Here is a 20,026-nt window from a genome sequence, read left to right on the forward strand (position 1 = left end):
GAATAAAAACAAAATAAATAAACTTCAAGTGCTTCAAGTGTAATAAATCTGATGTGAGATAATACTTTACTCCTGATCAATCTTAAGCTTTTCATTTGCCAGTTCGACACAAAGCTTGATCCAATACTTTTTTTTGATGTAAATATTTTTTTCACATTTCAGAAGTGATAGTGATACAGAGAGAAAAAAAAACTAGCAACTCGCTCAATATATTATCAACCGAATCACAATTTAGGGTTAAATTGCAGTTTGCACTAAACAGGTACTTGCTTTCAAAAACTTCAATGGATTCACATAAATGATGAAAATAATTGATCATAGTTGGAAACAAGTAGGAATGTGGATCCAAAAATTCATCAATGTTTAGTGCAGCCCTTGGTAGCCATAAGAAATAGGAACAATAAAAGATTATCCAGCCTCTCAAGCCTGCTCCAGCATTCAGTCGGACCATGGTTGATCTGACATTCCTCATGTTCACTTTCCTGCATTTTCCCCATTCGTCTCGAACCCCCTACTGATCAAGAATCTATCTCAGCATTAAACATACCCAAAGATTTTGTCCCCACAGCTCTCTTGGACAAGGACTCTCAGCCCTCTAAGAGAAGAAATTCCTCCTCATCTCAGCCTTAAATTGGCACCTCTTTATTCTGAGACTAGACTTGCCCATGAGGGAAAACATACACTTAGCATTTACTCTGACAAGCCACTTAATAATCCTATATGTTTCAAGGAAATCACCTCTTATTCTTCTAAACTCCAAAGAGTACAGTCCCAACCTGGTTAGCCTTTGCTCATAAGGTAATCCCTTCATGCCGGGGATCATCCTAGTGAATGTTTTCTGAGCCAGTTGTGTTCTTACCTGGCATAGAGGCTGTAACCAGCAGTTTGACTTCACACTGTTCCTTTTTCATTGTCTGTTTTAGGTCTTTGAAGAAAAGCCCTTCAACATAACCAACAACCTCCCATAGAAAGGTGACAGTGGCTGAGATTGCATCCATGCCCCATTCACAAGGGGTGCGGACAAAGTACATGATCAGACCAACCTGAAACACAACATAAAAATGTCGCAGACCAACAGTATATTTCAGTTTTTTTCTTTAACACCAATCTGCACAATCAAAATTAGGGAGTGCCCAACATATGCTCAGGCTCCTACCTGCTCCCCCATCTCACACACAAAATTGTGTTGGTGCTTTTACATGCAATGGGTAAAAAAACATTTTAAAGCAAGTTAAAACCACAAGCCATGATGGTTGGTGTTTCATGCGTTGCATCTCGGAGGTTCGGAGAAAGGAAGAGTATTTAGTTAGATGGGATGTTGGCAAGTGGGGTCCATGCTAACTTCCTGTCTCCACCCCAATTACTTCAGTCTGTGAATGGCCTTCCTACCCAATCGCCAATTGATGCTCCAAGGTGGTAACTGATGCCCAAATAAGTGCCCAAACCACATTCACTGATATTAAGTCTGCGACATACAGGCCTGTTATGGAGATAACAGGAGTCTTGACCACCATTTGGAGAGCCAGTGAGAGACCCGTGTTACTTTTCCTGGGAAGGCTTACTGTGTTACATGCCAATCAAGAGGTTAGAGGTGAGCAGTGGGATCAAGAATCAGGAATGGTGGTCAAGACTCCAGCTATCTCCTGCGAAGTATGGACAAACCTGTGCAGGTTGTTTGTGGAGTAATGACGAGGGAGAATCCCCTTGATCAAGACACATGCAGCATTTGGAAGCAGGAGGAGGGTGAGATTGGGAGGGTTGTGAGAGAAATACTGCGAGATTCACTCTTGCCTTCAGAGTCACTCTGAACACCATCTACACCACCCCCACCGTCCCTCCACACTCTACCTCTACAGAAACATCCCCAACATCTGTCCCGCACCCAGGAAACACCTCCTGCTATCCAATTCCAGGGTTTCAGTGAAGATCTGGGCCTCAGCTGGATATCTTTTCTGCAGCAGCTATCCTATCCTCAGTGGTGTTGCCGAGCTAAAGAGTTACAAGCCCCTGGCCACTGGCTTTCAGGGCGCAATATTTCTGCCAGCCCAGGATTCTTCATCCCACTGCTGACATCTAACCTCTTGTTTGGCATTAATACAGTAAGCCTTCCCAGGAAAAGCAAAACTGGACTTTCACTGGCTCTCCAGATGGTGATCAAGACTCTTGTTATAGAACAAAGAACAAAGAACAAAGAAAATTACAGCACAGGAACAGGCCCTTCGGCCCTCCAAGCCTGCGCCGATCCAGATCCTCTATCTAAACCTGTCGCCTATTTTCCAAGGGTCTGTATCCCTCTGCTCTCTGCCCATTTAGGTATCTGTCTAGATACATCTTAAATGATGCTATCGTGCCCGCCTCTACCACCTCCGCTGGCAACACGTTCCAAGCACCCACCACCCTCTGCGTAAAGAACTTTCCATGCATATCTCCCTTAAACTTTTCCCCTCTCACCTTGAAATCGTGAGCCCTAGTAATTGAGTCCCCCACTCTGGGAGAAAGCTTCTTGCTATCCACCCTGTATATACCTCTCATGATTTTGTAGACCTTAATCAGGTCCCCCCTCAACCTCCGTCTTTCTAATGTAAATAATCCTAATCTACTCAACCTCTCTTCATAGCTAGCGCCCTCCATACCAGGCAACATCCTGGTGAACCTCCTCTGCACCCTCTCCAAAGCATCCACATCCTTTTGGTAATGTGGCGACCAGAACTGTACGCAGTATTCCAAATGTGGTCGAACTAAAGTCCTATACAACTGTAATATGACCTGCCAACTCTTGTACTCAATACCCCGTCCGATGAATGAAAGCATGCCGTATGCCTTCTTGACCACTCTATCGACCTGAATTGCCACCTTCAGGGTACAATGGACCTGAACACCCAGATCTCTCTGTGTATCAATTTTCCCCAGGGCTTTTCCATTTACCGTATACCTAGTTTTATCTCCATAAAACTCCCTTCCCTCCATTTAATGTGACACAATGTAGCGGCAAAGCTTACCAGGTAGTTGAAGAGAATGTGGGAGGTCTGAGCTGGCATGTCTCCAATATTTAGCAGAAGTTTTCGCAGCATGTAAATCAGTTCATCCTAGCAAAAGAAAAGCATCATTTCACAAAAAAAAGTATTTGATTTCCTAACTTGATGATTATTTCAAATGACTTATTAAAATAGAGAAAGGTATTACAAACTTATGTCTCAACACTGTTTGAATACTTGATTTAATAGCACTGTTGCAAAAGAGTTAGGGTGGCATGGTGGCTCAGTGGTTAGCACTGCTGCCTCACAGCACTAAAGACCCAGGTTCAAATCCACCCTCAGGCAACGGACTGTGTGGAGTTTGTACATTCTCCCTGCATCTGCACAGGTTTCCTCCAGGTGCTCCCATTTCCTCCCACTGTCCAAAAAATGCAGGTTAGGTAGATTGGCTGTACTAAATTGCCCACAGTGTCCAGGGACATGCAAGCTAGATAGATTAGCGATGGGAAGTGGCAGGGGGTGCTGGGCAGGTCTCTTTGCAAGGCCAGTGTGTACTTGACAGGCCGAACAGCCTGTTGCCACACAGTTATGATTCTATGAAATCTATCCATTAGAATTAGAAAGTTATACTGATGTGTTTTATGAAATTATTATTCACCAAATTCCATACTATTACAGCATAAAAGGATGTCTAACAAAATTGAAGCTCATATAATAAGAGGGTCAGCATCACTTGGATAAAAATATTGGCTTAAGAACAGAAAACTGCCAGCTGTGATAAATTGCTATTTTTCATATAGGAATGGGAGACAATGGTATTGCACAAGAGTGCTTGAATAGTGATTAGAAAAAAAAATACTTTGTGGATATTGGATTCCAGAGTCAAGTTTCAAAATTTGCTAATAATATTAACTTAGAGATGTTGTAGACAGTGAGGTTAACATCATTGCACTGCACCAGGACATAATGGGTAGGCAAATGACAGATGAATTTAGCACAAAGTATGAGCTTGTATATTTTGACAGAAGGAATAGTGATAGGCAATAAGATATAATGGCACACTTCTTTAGAACATGCAGCGACACAGGTGCATGTGCATAGACTTTGAAAAGGGAAGAGCATTAGTAGTTAGTAAAGCATATGTTATCATCGGCTTCATAGTTTGAGGTATTGAGCACAGAAGCAGGGAAGTTATGCTGAACCTTAAAAGAAGGCTCAGTAGTTCTACCACATCTAAAGTATTACATCCAGATCTGATGATCTGAAGATCTTTGAGAAGGTGCAGAGAAAAGTTACCGGAACTTTTCAAGGGGCGAGTACTTTTAATTGCAACATTAATTTGGGTAATATGGGATTGTTCTTCTTGAAATAAATGGGATTGAGGGGAAATCTCTCACAGGTGAATGAGGTTATGATGAGTTTAAATGTGGTAGACCAAGAAAAGCTGTTTCTATTAGGTAATGGCAAAAAGACTAAAGGAACACAAATTTAACGTTCTGGCAAGGGTTACAAGGGGATGTGAGGATTAACTTTTTAATGTATTTTTGTGCCAGTTTCCTGGAGCTTGCTGCCTCTGAACACAGTGGAAGTGGAGATGATCAATAATTTTAAAAGGTGTCTGGTTAGGCACTTGACAGAAATATACCTTCAGGGCTTGAGGACACAGTGGAGGAATTGAGCTGACTGGAACCAATAAACTATAATTATTTGAAAATGAGATCCATTAAGCTGTACACAATTAAAAAGTGGCAAAGTTAATATCTTCACATGGGCAAAATATCAATTCATTACATTATTCAAGTACGCAACAAGGGAAATATAGTATTCTAAGTACATGCTGGCCACAAACAACCTTGATCAGGGGCTCAATTCTGAAAACCATGGACAGGTTCTTCTATAAATATAAATGGATTAAAAAAAAAATCAAGAGACACAAACTCACCATTTTCTGATGTCTAGGTGATGTTGCTTACTGTCAGTGTGGACTCAAACTTTACCTGTAGTCTAAATTCTGCACCACAGTTTTGTACATTGGAACTTTTAATTGCATTTAAACATCAACTAATTTTAATTAATTCATGTATTATTTAGTATTAACATACCTTAATGTTGGGTTAGCACTTACTATCTAGTGTAGTCTCAGAGAACTAAGAATCTACTTCTTCCAAGCCCATGGTTTTCAAACAAACAAACTAGCATACAATTAATTTTAAGTCTTTGGCTCGCCTGGGATTTAAAAGACTCGGTTGTTTGGTCCTCCAATTGGAACTGGAAGTGTCGTTATGGGAAGAACTCCACACAGTGAATATGGAATGTAAAATAAGTGACAATATTTGCTTTAATATTTCTGAAGTGAATTCTATTACCTGACGATTGCTAATAGTGAGTTTCTCCAGAAAATGGCGCAGGACGAGTGCAGGGTCTTCAATCAAACAATTCCACAGTACCTGTTGTGCTACAGCACTCACTAAAAATGAAAGTAAGACATGGGCTCATCAATGTTAAACACAAAGCAGTCATGTCATCCATTAATACATTATAGAAAGGAAGACATTGGTCCAGCCGAATTATGCAAACTGGTAACCTCTATGGTTCATCGTGCTGGAGCATGGTGTACTGTCAGTATGAAGTCAACCGACTTGCTTACAGTCAGATGGCATAGGAAGCTCCAGTGTCTCCTCCCCTAACAGCTCCACTAAGTTGGACTCTTAAGAAACAGAGGAAGATTTGTGTCTTAAAAGACCCATAGGAATTTCTAAAACAAGCCAGGCCAGTCTTCTAGTTCTTTTATTCTGCTGGTGTGATGGTAGATGTGCAATCTGAAGTATTACAGTCTTGGGTCAGACTGGAAAAATCTCTATCGTGATTTAGCTAGGGACCAATAATTTCAATTTTAAGATAGACTGGTGTGAAATCCAACAGATTTTCAAAGAAAATAAAGCCATAAGTTTCGACAGTTTGAACAAACAACAATAAATTTTATCACACAACATTAGAACAGTAATCTATTTCATGTACAATTTACTTCTAACACACAACTTGTGATAACCATGGGGTGATAGCCTGTGACTGAACACCCCATGTGTTGCCTTTATATTGTTACCTTCAGCTTCTTCTGTTAAGGCAACAGTTAAGGTGTGGTGAAGTGATGACCATATTCCCGCAACAGCGAGAAGCCACTAATGTCAAATAAAGAGCCAATTTGATACTCTCAACACACCATCTACATTGTCCAGCTTCCGATGTGAATGGAGCCCCGAGATGGAATGGTGACAGCCTCCCAGTGGCTGGCCAAGGGGATCAGATGTGCATGGTACAAAGCATAGACCCAAGGGGCTGCAGGGTCCACAGACACAGCAAAGGCTAGTGTGTGGCAATGAAAGCAATGAAGGCTCTGGCAGTATAACTTGGACAATTTAAAAGTCTTCAGATAGTGTCTCTATTATGAGGTGGCATCATAGTTTCCTATTTATAGCGGCAGTGCCCAGAAACTAAGGCACTCTCAGTGGTCCTTCTAGCTGCACTGCCCAGCTGCTAAGGAAATGGATGACCCACAGAGAGACTCCTTCTTCATTGAACCAACTCCTGAAAATTGGCTCTAGGGTCCTAATTGTAGCCACTTCCGAGTTTCTGATTCAGAAATCAGGCTGGCTTGGGGTTTGGATGCTGGAAATAAAGTTTGGCCCTATGTTTCTGTATCAAGCCAGAATCCAGCCAATTTGCTGAAATTATCTCACGGGCATCAAAGCAAAATCGGTAGAAAGTCACACTCAAAAATGGGATACAGTGTCAAGGCAAACACCATTGTTACTGACCAGGTTTTACTAGACTCTGCATTGTGCTTTATGTTCTACAAATTTCATAAACCTCCAGAAAGTTCTCCCCCGTTCCAAACCACCACCAAACTCCCCACCCCCAATCAAATGCCTAGCGGCATTTTTCTAAGTTACAATCAAGTTACTATTAAAGCTTTTCATTCCTCTGATCTAACCTCCCCACCACTCAATGCCCTCTGTCAACTCATTAATCTGTGATATCCACTTTCGGGTTTCATGACCCCATTCCACTGAGCACCCAATTTCACTTCCCGTTCTCTCATGCACAATCAGCCTCCTTTCAAAGCCATCATCATCCCCTCCTCAAAGAAACATCCCTTGGCCCCATACACTTGCATTCTACTGACACTTCTCCTGCCTCCCTTTCTCTTCAAAGTTCTTGAATGGGTTACTTCCCAAACTCATGACCATCCTTTTTGTAATTCCACATTTGAATCTTTCCAATCAGAACCCACCCCTTAATGCACTGAGAATCCTAATTAAAGGGAATGGTTCTTTAGTATCATGTACTATGCACCATTTTCTTTTTCAACATCTCTGCAGATTTTGAAACAGTCAACCACACCGTCCTTTTAATAGCATTTATACTCCATCGTTCAATTCTTGTCTATTCAATCAAAACATCACCAGCAAGGTTTTATCTTCCTTTTCCACACCAATATCTGTGGAGTTCGCCAAGGAACTAGTTGTGGGGCCCTCTTCTTTCTCATCTAAGCATTGCTCTTTGGTTACATAATAAAAAGTTAAAATGTCATGTTCCATACATAATGGCACTCAGCTCTATCTCTCCGTCACCTCCCTCAACCCATCTACTGCATATGGGTTGTCTAGCAGCTGGACATCCAGTGATGAATGTGACACAATTTTCTCCAGTTAAACATTGGGATGATTGATGTCATCATTCCCAGGCCATGCTATAAACCATAGTCTGAATACTTATTCAATCTTCTTTCCCAGTAACTGTTGCAAAATGAACTAGACTTGGTCTGTTGAATTGTTCTGAGCTGAGTTAATACTTTTTCTACCTTCATTGTTGAACAAAAAGGCCACTTCCACAACACTGCATGTCTTCATTTCTGCTTCAGTTTATTTGCTTATCCATTATGCTTTTACCCACTCCAAATTCAACTGTGGCAATCCTAATCTGCCAGATTCCTGCCCCTCATCATTAGTAAACTTCAGGTATCCAAAATTCCTTACTCTAGTCCATGGCAAGTTTTATTTACTTCTCCTATGGACTCCCAGGAGTACAACAACTCCAATGTAAACCTCTCATCCAAGAGGTCAAACATTTTCATGGCCTTGACACTCACTATTTGTAATCGTTTCCGGCTTCTCCTGGACTGGAAGGTTTGAGTTATAAGGAGAAGTTGGAAAGCTGGGACATTTTCCCCTTGAACATAGGAGACTGAGGGATGACCTTACAGAAGTCTATAAAATCATGACAAGCATAGATAAGGTAGATAGCCGACAGCTTTTCCCCATGGTAGGAGAGTCTAAAACTAGAGGGCATAGGTTTAAGGTGAGAGGGGAAGAGATACAAAAGGGCCCAGTGGGCAAATTTTTCATAAAAAAGGTGGTGAGTATCTGGAAAGGGCTGTCAGACATAGTGGTGGAGGCGTGTACAATTTCATCATTAAAGAAACATTTAGACAGATACGTGGATGAGGTTGGTATGGAGGGATATGGACCAAATGCAGGGAAATGGGACTAGTTTAAATTGTGAAAACTGGACGGCATGGGTAAGTTGGGCCGAAGAGCTTGTTTCCATGCTGTAGACCTCTATGACTCTGCAATCCTTCAAAAATGCTACGTTTCTCCAAGTCTTGCTCGTCTGCATTCCAAAATAATTTTGTCTTTTCACTGGTGGCTATGTCATCCACAACGTAGGTTCTTAGCTCCAAATTTATTCGCTACACTTATCAGCTTTTCTCTTCCCCCTTAAAGAGGCTCCTTAAAGCAAACCTCTTCAACCAAGCCTTTAGTTGTCCTCCTAATATCTCCTTCATTGACTTGTTGTTGATTTTGTCGGATTATGTTTCTCTGATGCGCTTACAGACATTTTTCTGTGTTAAAGTTGCATAGAACTGCATACTGTTGTTGATTATCAGCTAGCCTTGGCATTAGCTGAGGCCGCAAACATAAAGTCAATATAAAAGTTGTATAATGTGACTGTTCTGAAAGGGTTAATATTGGAAATGGCATTAAACTGTACACAATGTGGCGATGAGGTAAGGAGTGGGGTTGGGAAAAGGTAGAGCATCTTAGGATTTCAAAGAGAACAGGCATGTTATCCGAGATCCCCTCATAATCTTTGTAACAAGGGGCTAAATTTTATTGAAATAACCATAATATCAGTTTTGGTGACTTTCAGTGTAGGTTTTTCTCTGTGAGACCTAGCAGGATTTCTCATGCTATCTTCCTAAACTCATGTCATTACTCATATGCCACACGCCTAAGATACCCAGCTCATTTCTGATGAAGGGTCTAGGCCCGAAACATCAGCCTTCCTGCTCCGATGATGCTGTTTGGCCTGCTGTGTTTCTCCAGCTCTACACCTTGTTATCTCATTGTATTCCCCTTCTTGGCATAGGTACGAATACTCGCCTCTGCTGGAGTTGAGAATTATCAGATCAGCTATGACCCCAATGGAATGGCGGAGAAGACTAAATGTGCTGGATGGTCTAATTCTGCCGTACATCTTAAGGTCTAGTGTTGTCTCACCATTCAACATTTGGTTAAAACATGTTTGTTCCTCATATTGAGAATCTACTTAGGGCTGATCTCCCATAACTGTCCCAAATTTCTCACCAATGCCCACATTGTGCAGAGCTTGGCAAGATTCTGCCCAATGTCTACCCCACTGATGTAACTTGTAGGTGAGCGTTCTCATGCAATAAACCACTTTCTTTTAAAGAAAAAACTAAGCCTATTCTTATTAAGACACACTTGGAAAGAAGTAGTGAGAAAAATGTTTTTATTCCCCCAAGAAGGTGGTAGGAATCTGGAATTCACTGCCTGTAAGGGTGGCAGATGCAGAAACTATCACAACATTTAAAAAGTATTTAGATGTCAATTGTTATGCCATGGCATACAATGGGCCAAATGTTGGAACATTGGACCCGAATAGTTAGGTGTTTGCTTTTGAGCAAAGCTGACTTGATGGGCCAAAGGGCCTTTTTCTATCCTGTCGACCTCAATGACTCATGGTTTTCTTCTACCACCGTGTACCAATTAGGCCCTTAAACCCAGTCAAGGAGAAGGGGAGCCGGCAACAAACAACTCCAGCCACAAACTGGTGGTGATTGACAGGAGTAGTATGCCACCCGAAGGTTGCAGGAACAGCAACTCATATTCCGCTTGGGAACCCTGCAGCCCAATGGTATCAATGTGGATTTCACAAGCTTCAAAATCTCCCCTCCCGCTACCGCATCCCAAAACCAGCCCAGCTCGTCCCCGCCTCCCTAACCTGTCCTTCCTCCCACCTATCCCCTCCTCCCACCTCAAGCCGCACCCCTATCTCCTACCGACTAACCTCATCCCGCCCCCTTGACCTGTCCGTCCTCCCTGGACTGACCTATCCCCTCCCTAACTCCCCACCTACACTCACCTTTACTGGCTCCATCCCCGCCTCTTCGACCTGTTTATTTCCTCTCCACCTATCCTCTCCTCTATCCATCTTCTATCCGCCTCCCGCTCTCTCCCTATTTCTTTCAGAAACCCCTCCCCCTCCCCCTCCCCCTTTTCTGATGAAGGGTCTAGGCCCGAAACGTCAGCCTTTCTGCTCCTATGATGCTGCTTGGCCTGCTGTGTTCATCCAGCCCTGCACCTTGTTGTCTCGGTGATTGACAGGGTTGGTTAGCTGGATGTTTGGTTTGTGATGATGCAAAGTAATGCCACCAGCATGGGCTCTATTTCTGTAATGGCTGAGATCACCAGGAAGACTCTGCCTTCTTGACCTCATACTTCACTTGAGGCATGGCTACCCTCAATTTAAACTCACCACCAGTCATGTCTGTGATGAGAGAACAGCCTATGGTCATCTTGGACTATGGCAAATTTCACTTCCAATTTTTCAAGTGTAACAATAAACTGGCATTTACTGTTCAACATTACATAATGAGTACTTTCTGAATCTATGTAGTCAACTCTTTCCCCATCAACATAGATTCAAAAAATGACCTTATTAAATGTGAGGTAGTTGACAGTGTTAAAAATCACAGTGCATTGACTCCAAATTCTTAAATCAAAACTTTAACCTTCTAAAACTAAAACTGGAAGCTTTTAATACAACTACGTGGAAAATTCTTTAGGAATTGAGCTTTGCAAATGACCAAAATAAAATCCCTAACACAAAGCAGAGATCGATGTAGATCAAGTGATTACAAGATTCTTGCTTTCCACTATCGTGTTGTGTGGAAATTGATGATCATTTGGAGTACTTACCACATGACAACTATTAAACTATACTGATTGTGCAGCTTAGCATGTAATTGTTATTTATAACCTTGTTTTCTTAAAAACACAACACACAGCTAATTAAGATGTAGTTAATTAAAAACAGATACCTGCCACTCCATCTTCTCGTACCTCTCCATCCTCCATGAGATGAACAATTGGCAGCACAGCAGCACAGATGCATGCAGGAAATACAGCCTGGGGAGGCTGTATTACATGATGTGTTGGTGTATTCTCTGTGGCATCTTCCTCATCTGCTCAGAAAATTTAGATACCAGTTTCACAGATTATATAACTGAGATCTTCACATGTGAAGGAACAGAGCAGTCTAGCTGCTTCCCAGTCCTTTGTGAATGATGATCTCGGCTTACCTTCAGCACTTACTGCTGACCGCACTGACCATACCGAGCCTCGACGGAATGAGTAATTTCTATGGGATGTACTGGATGTGCAGGAAGGACTGACAGACAGTCGGCGGGATGCTAAGTTGGCGGCATCTTCAACTGGCAAATGTGAGGAAAATCAGACTTTTTGGTCAGTGAATTAAATAAATACAAATTCACATTTTTAAGATACAATTAAAATAGGTCCTTCTTAGTTACACTTCTTTAGTATTTATTGCCATTGTAACAAATTATGCATATGTTGTTCATCACGACAGTTGAGGACAGTTATCCTGACAAAATTCATTCAACAGTTTACCTCAACTTCCGCTTTCTCTGATTTTGCTTAAAACTAAGTTTTGAACTGAATCCATTGCCTTGCCAAAAACAGAACACTTTGTAAAGTCATGGAAAAAGCTGTGTATGTCATATTTTCAGATACCATCAGTATTCCAATTTGAGTAGTTTGCATCCACCAATACTGCTTTCTTAGTGTTGAGTTTAGGGCTAGTCTAATTATCTCCGGCAGAGAATAGATCACTGATGAATCTAAATAGAAGAGCCACTTGTCTCTTATAACAAGATAGCTTATTACATGATGGCAATTGGTAGCACTTACGTTTTAGTCTCTCACAATTATGAAGAAATCTCAGGAGCTACGCATGATAATATATCTGCTTCCTTCAGATATTTGCAGAGATTACAATGGCCTCCACTCAAAGACTATGTGACACCATCAGATTGGCTGGAGCTCAATGCAACATGAATATTAACTCCTTCAGAGCCATTAGTTTATGGAACAGCATCATTTAGGTTTTCTAAGCTATGCAGCAATCTAATAAACATTTCCCAGGCCATGGTTTAATTCATCAAACAAAGGGGCTACATTTGGTTTTATTGGGAACAAAACATACATTTAGGGATGATGAGAATTTGAAAAATCAAGACTTTGACAATTTCTGGGTTGTAGAGAGATTAGCATTAGATTATTTTAGAATTAAAAATCAAAAGCATGTTAAAAAAGCAAAGAAGATTATGACAAAAGACTTGCAGTCAACATGGAGGGAAATCACAACATTGTCTGTCGGCATCTAAAGTCTAAAAGCATGGTAAAATGAGGAATAAGACCAATAGGGACCAAGGACAGGATTTGAACACACTGGTCCAGTTTGGGTTCTGCCAAAGCCACTCAGCTCCTGACCTCATTACAGCCTTGGTCCAAACATTGACGAAAGAGCTGAATTCCAGAGGTGAGGTGAGAGAGTGACAGCCCTTTATATCAAGGCTGCATTCGACCGACTGTGGCATCAAGGAGCCCAAGCAAAACTGGAATCAGTGGGTATCAGTGAGCAAACTCTCTGGTGTAGGAGTCATACCTGTCACATAGGAAGATGGTCATGGTTGTTGGAGGTCAATCATCTCAGCTCCAGGACATCTCTGCAGGAGTTCCTCAGGGTAGTGTCCTAGGCCCAACCATCTTCAGCCGCTTCATCAATGACCTTCCCTCCATCATAAGGTCAGAAGTGGGGATGTTTGCCAATGATTGTACAATGTTCAACACCATTCGTGACTGTTCAGATACCAAAGCAGTTCATATTCAAATTGAACATGATTTGGACAATACCCAGGTTTGAGGAATGACAAGTGGCAAGTAACATTCATGCCTTGCAAATGCCAGGCTATGACCATCACCAATAAGAGACAATCTAACCACCTCCCCTTGATAGTCAATGGTGTTACCATCACTGTCAAGATCCTGAGGGCTATCTTTGACCAGAAATTCACTGGACTTACTACATAAACACAGTGGCTACAACAGCAGGTCAGAAGCTAGGAATACTGCAGCGAGTAACTCACCTCCTGACTCCCCAAAGCCTGTCCACCATCTACAAGGCACAAGTCAGGAGTGTGATGGAATGCTCCCCACTTGCCTGGATGAGTGCAGCCCCAACAACACTCAAGATGCTTGACGCCATCCAAGACAAAGCAGCCCGCTTGATTGGCACTACATCCACAAATATCCATTTCCTCCACCACGGTCAGTAGTAGCAGTGTGTACTATCTACAAGACGCATCGCAGAAACTCACAAACAATCCTCAAACATCAACCTTCAAACCCATGAACACTTCCATCTAGAAGGACAAGGGCAGCAGATCTATAGGAACACCACCACCTTCAAGTTCCCCTTCAAGACACACACCATTCTAACTCGGAAATACATTGTCGTTCCTTCAGGGTCAAAATCCTGGAATTGTCTTCCTAATGGCATAATGAGCCAACCCACAGCAGGTGGACTGCAGAGGTTCAAGAAGGCAGCTCACCACCATCTTCTCAAGGGCAACTAGGGACAGGCAATAAACGCTGGCCAGCCTGCAATGCCCACATCCCACAAATGAATAAATAAGGTAGTGCGGCACTGCTAAGGTATTAAATGAATATTTTGTATCTGTAATTATCAAGAGGTAATGCTGCTGAAGCCATGGCGATGTCACTAGAAAGGTTCAGAATTGACAAGAAAGAAATGTTGGACAGACTGTTGGTACCTTAAGTTGACTGGGAAAGATGCATTCAGGGATACTGAAGGTGGTGAGAGTGGAAATTACAGGGGCACTGGTCATAATCATTCGATCTTCCTTAAACTCAGGTGAGATGCCAGAAGCCCAGATAGCGAACAGTAAGTATTATACTATTGATAAATTGCTGGAGGGCAAGTAGGTGGTTAATGAAGATCATTGCAGAGAAGTATGAAGTGAAACTCTTTGATGGGAAGAGCATGGACATAAAAATAGAAGATATGGGATATAACTTTAAAGGCTGTGCAAAAAGCAGAGGTACTTGGATTTATACAAATGGATGTATACTGTATTTATACATGCATACAAACCACTGAAGGCTGCAGAACAGGACAGAGCAGTTAATAAAATATACAGTATCCTAGGCTTTAGTAATAGTGCATGGAATTCAAAAGCATGTACCATGTACAGTTCTGAGCGCCACACGATAAAGAAGGGATGTGAATACTTTAAAGGGAGTACATTTATAAAAGTGGCAGAGTTGGGGTGTGTAGATGTGGGTGTATGGGGACGTGGGGCTGTGGATAGGTGTGTGTGTGTGCGTGTGTCTGCGCGTGTGTGTGTGCGTGCGCGCGCGCGGTGCATGGGGGTGTGTGGAGGTGTGTGTGGGGGGGGTGTGGGTGGGGAAGTGTGTGGGGGTGTATGTGGGTGTGTGTACGCAGGTGTGTGGGGTACTTGGGTGTGCGTGTAGGTGTGTGGATGTGGGTGTGTGCACATGGGGTGTGGGCGTGGGCGGTGTGTGCGTGCACGTGTGGGTGGGGATGTGGGTGGGGAAGTGGGTATACTTTAATCCTGCAGAGTTGCTCAGTTGATAATCAGTTTGCTCACGTGTTTGAAGCACGTTTTTCATAAAGGAGTTATTTTTGAATTTACAGTTGAAACCTAATGAAAGTTCTTTTGTTTCAAATAACAGCAATAAAGAGAAACAAACTGACTATGTGACTGAATAAGTCATTTTCACTATAGGTACAACTTGTGGAGTAGTGGGTCTTGATTTCCAGCACTGTCCCCTCATCAACAAACTCAGAATTGAAAGATGAAGGCTAATCAATATCCCATGAGGGAAAAATGTGAACACGTTATTTTGAGAACATGGTTGAGGGACTGCGCAATGATTCACATGAAGAGCTACCTTCTTCCTCCAGTTCAGGTGGAGGAGTGTTGGTTGGTTCATAACAGGCCTCTTGTGTGACAGGAATGGCTGTGATCAGGCTGGCCTCACGACCGAGTCGCTTCTTCTCCTCTTCCTGCTGCAAGTTCTTCAAAATATGCTCAGCTCGTTGGTGGGACCGGGAAACTGCGCGAGCGGAAAATGATTTCTGTAAACAGGTTGTATGTTGAGATCATTAAAACGGAATCTTTTAGCACTTTTGGAGCAGATCAATTACATTAGGTATTTCAAAAGGGAAAGAGCCCATTGCTATTTTATTGCCAAGTCATTTCAAACACAATGTTGAAAGTATGACACGATATGTGGAAAGTAGAATAGGAACACACCTTGGGCTAGAATTTTCCCCGTAGGCCTGGCAATCCTATTGCCAAGTTCAAATGGGGGTCAGATGTCAGCAGAACGTGGGAAACAGTCACCCATCATGAAATTCATGGCCCGAGGGCAGGCTCACTGCCCAAATACAAATTACCAGTGGACTTTGAAAGTTAGTGGGCCAATCAGGATGCAGGAGCAGGCTGCAATGGCAGAGAACTAAGGAAGAGAGTGTGACAAAATGGGATGTGTTCTCTCTAACGTTTTCAGTCGCTGTGTAGAAAAAGACTTTTGCAACCAGGAAGCACATGTAAGGATATAGCCTGCAGCTACCCCACTCAGGTAGGCAGGAAAGGCCTTCAGGCCTGTGTTGGTCCCTAGCCTGTCCTTGCCTTCCACCTTACATGGCCTGCAAGAACCTCAAGACCAACTTCAAAGTCCCATTCAACCTCAGAATGGGCCGTTAATTACTTTACTCAGATGTGACATCCCAGCCACGTTGGGAGTAATGTGTACAGTTCTGCTCACCCTGCTATAGGAAGGATGTTATTAAATTAGAAAGGATGCAGAAAAGATTTACAAGGATGTTACCGAGTTAGGAAGGCTTGAGTTATAAGGAGAGGTTGGATAGGCTGGGCTTTTTTTACCCCTGGAGTATAGGTGGCCTTATTAAATCATGAGGAGTACAGATAAGGTAAGTAGCGAAGGGGGCGTTCAAAACTAGAGAGGTTTAAGGTGAGAGATAGTAGGAACGGCAGATGCTGGAGAATCTGAGATAACAAGGTGTAGAGCTGGATGAACACAGCAGGCCAAACAACGTCAGCCTTCCTGCTCCTATGAGGTTTAAGGTGAGAAGGGCAAGATTTAAAAGGGACCTGAGGGACGACTTTTTCGCACAGACGGTGATGCATATGTGGAATGAACTACAAGAGGACGTGATAGAGACAGGTACAGTTGCAACATTTAAAAGACATTTGAACAGGTGCATGAATAGGAAAGGTTGAGAAGGAAACTGAAAGAACTGTGGATGCTGTAAATCAGGAACAAAAACAGAAGTTGCTGGAGAAGCTCAGCAGGTCTGGCAGCATCTGTGAAGAAAAAAAAATCAGAGTTAACGTTTTGGGTCTGGTGAAGCAAAACGGTTCTGAGGAAGGGTCAACGGACCCGACACATTAACTCTGACTTTTTTCTTCACAGATGCTGCCAGACCTGCTCAGCTTTTCCAGCAGCTTCTGTTTCTATTCAACGTTTAGAAGGATATGGGCCAAAGGCAGGCATTTGGGACTCGTTTCGATTGATTGGGAAACTTGGCCGGCATGGATGAGTTGGATCGAAGGATCTGTTTCTGTGCCGTATGACTCTGTGACTTGCCATGTGAGAATGGGGTGGGGGGAGGGGAGGGCTGCACAGGCCTCAAGGAGCATGAGTTGGTGGGCCAAGACCAGGGCTGGAGAAGCAGACTAGAGAAATGAGGCCTGGGCTAGGGCTGGAGAAGGTGGTGCTGTTGGGCCAGGCCTGGAGAGACACACAGGCTGAAGGGAAAGTTGTGGGGCGAGAGGAGGTCAGGATACAGGAGTTGGGATGATATCAAAAGAGAGACAGAGAAATAGAGAATGAATGGATGGCTGCTGGTGTGGGGTGGGTTCAAATGTGGAATTAAGATGACCAACAGGGAGGCTGCAGGCGTGGGATCAGAGAGAGATAGATGGAGGTTCCAGGAGCAGGCAGAGAGAGGAGCTATGAGGTCTGTGGAAGAAGGAGGTGGAGGTGGGGTAGTGGGTGTAGAGGAAGAGAGAAGCAGCAAAGGGGAAGAGAGAAGGTAGCTATAAAGAGTGTAAGGGAGTACGAGGCTGTGAGAGACAAAGTGAGGCTGCAAGGTGGAGGGAAAGACAGATGGAGGCTGCAAGAAGAAAAGAGGAGGAAGAGGATGCTGTGAGAGGGTAGAGGCATGAGAGGACGCAAAGAAAGGCAGAGAGAGGGGGAGCTGTAGGAGGGCCCGAAGAGAGAGGGGAAAGACTACAACTGGGGAAGGGAGGGGGATGCTACAATAGAGAAGTAGAGATCTTGAGTCCCATGCATTCTGTATATTTCTTGTAATGAATGCTTTATCCTTAAAATATGGTACTTTAGACATCATGGCTGCAGTCCAAATTTGAAAATTATAGGTGGAGCATACGGAGGCCCTGATATGCACTCTCAAAAAACAAGATTCCACACAAACAGAACAAACTAATAAAGTTATCCCTCCACCCACAAGGCACTTAGAAACAAACAATTGATTGCCACCATATTTATTAAATGACATTTTCAGACATATAAGGTCTTTATTGCTTCATAGAATAGGCTGATTTTGCTGCTTCTTAATATTGACTGGAAAGTGTAATAACGTATGAAGTTGAGATTTCATTTTAAAAATGATGTTAGCCCAATAACACTTACAGACTGATCTTCACTGATTGGATCCTGTACACGACCAGTGCTTTGGGGAACCCAAGGTGGATCAAACATTGGTACAGATGGCATACCCAAAATTGGAGAAGGTAGGGTGAAGTTTATACTTGGTGGTGGAATCTTAAAAAAGATAAACCAAGAAACCATTGGTAAAACAGAAGATAAAAACAGCACATTTATTCATGTGTACATTTGCCAAAAAAAACTCAATAACTTCAACCTGATTTATAAGATTTCATCTTTAACAATGCACAGGCATTGAAAAAGGCACATCTAGAAATGTGGACAGTCAAAGAAGTATGTCCACTTTTCTGAAAATACAAGTACCTATGTCCTTGAGGATCAAATTCTACAAATACATGAAACGAAAAAGAGCGTCTAAAGTAAACATTAGACCTAAAGAGGATGAGAAGGGGGATTTAATAATGGTACATAAAGAAATGGACAAGGCATTGAACAGGTATTTTGTGTCAGTCTTCACAGTGGAAGGCACAAATAACATGGCAATAATTGATGAGAAAGAGGTTATGGCAGGTGAGGACCTAGAAACAGTCATTATCACAAAAGTAGTCGTCTTCGGTCAGCTAATTGGGGTGGGGGTTAAAGGTAGACAAGTCTTCTGGCCCTGATGCAATACATCTCACAGTACTAAAAGAGATGGCTGGGGAAATAGCAAATATGCTCATTGTAATTGACAAAAATTCACTGGACTCAGGGTGGTTCCAGCAGATTGGAAAACAGCAAATGGGACACCATTGTTTGAAAAAGGAGGTAGACAAAAGGTGAGTAACTGTCAGCCCATTAGCTTAACTTCTGTCGTGGGGAAAGTGCTTGAATCTATAGTCATGGAAGAAATAGCAAGACATCTGGATAGAAATTGTCTCATCGGCAAATGCAGCATTGGTTCACGAATGGCAGGTCATGTTTAACTAATTTACTGGAATTCTTTGAGGACATTATGAACACAGTGGACAATGCGGAACTGGTGGATGTGATGTATCTGGATTTCCAGAAGGCATTTGACAAGGTGCTGCATAAAAGGCTGCTGCATAAGATAAAGTTGCATTGCGTTACGGGTAATGTATTAGCATGGACACGAGATTGGTTAACTAACAGAAAGCAAAGAGTGGGGATAAATGGGTGTTTTTCTGGTTGGCAGTCAGTAGCTAGTGGTTGGCCTCAGGAATCAGTGTTGGGAAATTGTTTACAATTTACACAGATACTGTAGAGTTGGGGACCCAGTGTGGTGTGTCAAAGTTTGCAGACGACACTAAAATGAGTAGTAGAACAAAGTGTGAGAGGAACTGAAAGTCTGCAGAGAGATATAGATAGGTTAAATGAGTAGGCCAAGATCTGGCAGATGGAATACAATATTGGTAAATGGGAGGTCATCCATTTTGGTAGGAACAACAGCAAAATGGACTATTATTTAAATGGTGAAAAATTGCAGCATGCTGCTGTGCAGAGGGACCTGGGTGTCCTTGTGCATGAACCTCAAAAGGTTGGTTCGCAGGTACAGCAGGTAATTAAGAAGGCAATGGAATATTATTCTTCACTGCTAGAGAGATGGAGTTTAAAAATAGGGAGGTTATATTGCAGCTGTATAGGGTGCTGGTGAGGCCACACCTGGAGTACAGTATACTGTTTTGGTCTCCTTACTTGAGAAAGGATATACTGGCACTGGAGGGGGTGCAGAGGAGTTTCACTAGGTTGATTCCAGAGTTGAGAGGGTAGGCTTATGAGGAAAGATTGAGTAGACTGGGACTATACTCACTGGAATTAAGAAGAATGGGGGACGGGTGGCTCTTATAGAAACATATAAAGTTATGAAACAAACAGATAAGCTCAAAGCAGAAAGGTTGTTTC

General features: G+C 42.6%; 1 protein-coding gene across 1 annotated transcript in view; it reads right to left on the reverse strand.

The window, feature by feature from the left end:
• LOC109912343 (unc-80 homolog, NALCN channel complex subunit) overlaps window positions 1-20,026 on the reverse strand; it is a 244,990-nt gene that overhangs the window by 89,856 nt on the left and 135,108 nt on the right. The window contains exons 33-39 of the mRNA XM_048599053.1: window positions 18,149-18,280; window positions 15,359-15,545; window positions 11,641-11,772; window positions 11,380-11,523; window positions 5,342-5,442; window positions 3,000-3,086; window positions 860-1,043 (exon numbers count right to left, since the gene is read on the reverse strand). Of these exons, the coding sequence (XP_048455010.1) occupies window positions 860-1,043; window positions 3,000-3,086; window positions 5,342-5,442; window positions 11,380-11,523; window positions 11,641-11,772; window positions 15,359-15,545; window positions 18,149-18,280 (967 nt within the window). The remainder of the gene's footprint in view (window positions 1-859; window positions 1,044-2,999; window positions 3,087-5,341; window positions 5,443-11,379; window positions 11,524-11,640; window positions 11,773-15,358; window positions 15,546-18,148; window positions 18,281-20,026) is intronic.

Source organism: Rhincodon typus, chromosome 7, assembly GCF_021869965.1.
Source record: "Rhincodon typus isolate 14 chromosome 7, sRhiTyp1.1, whole genome shotgun sequence".
Classification (NCBI taxonomy): Eukaryota; Metazoa; Chordata; class Chondrichthyes; order Orectolobiformes; family Rhincodontidae; genus Rhincodon; species Rhincodon typus.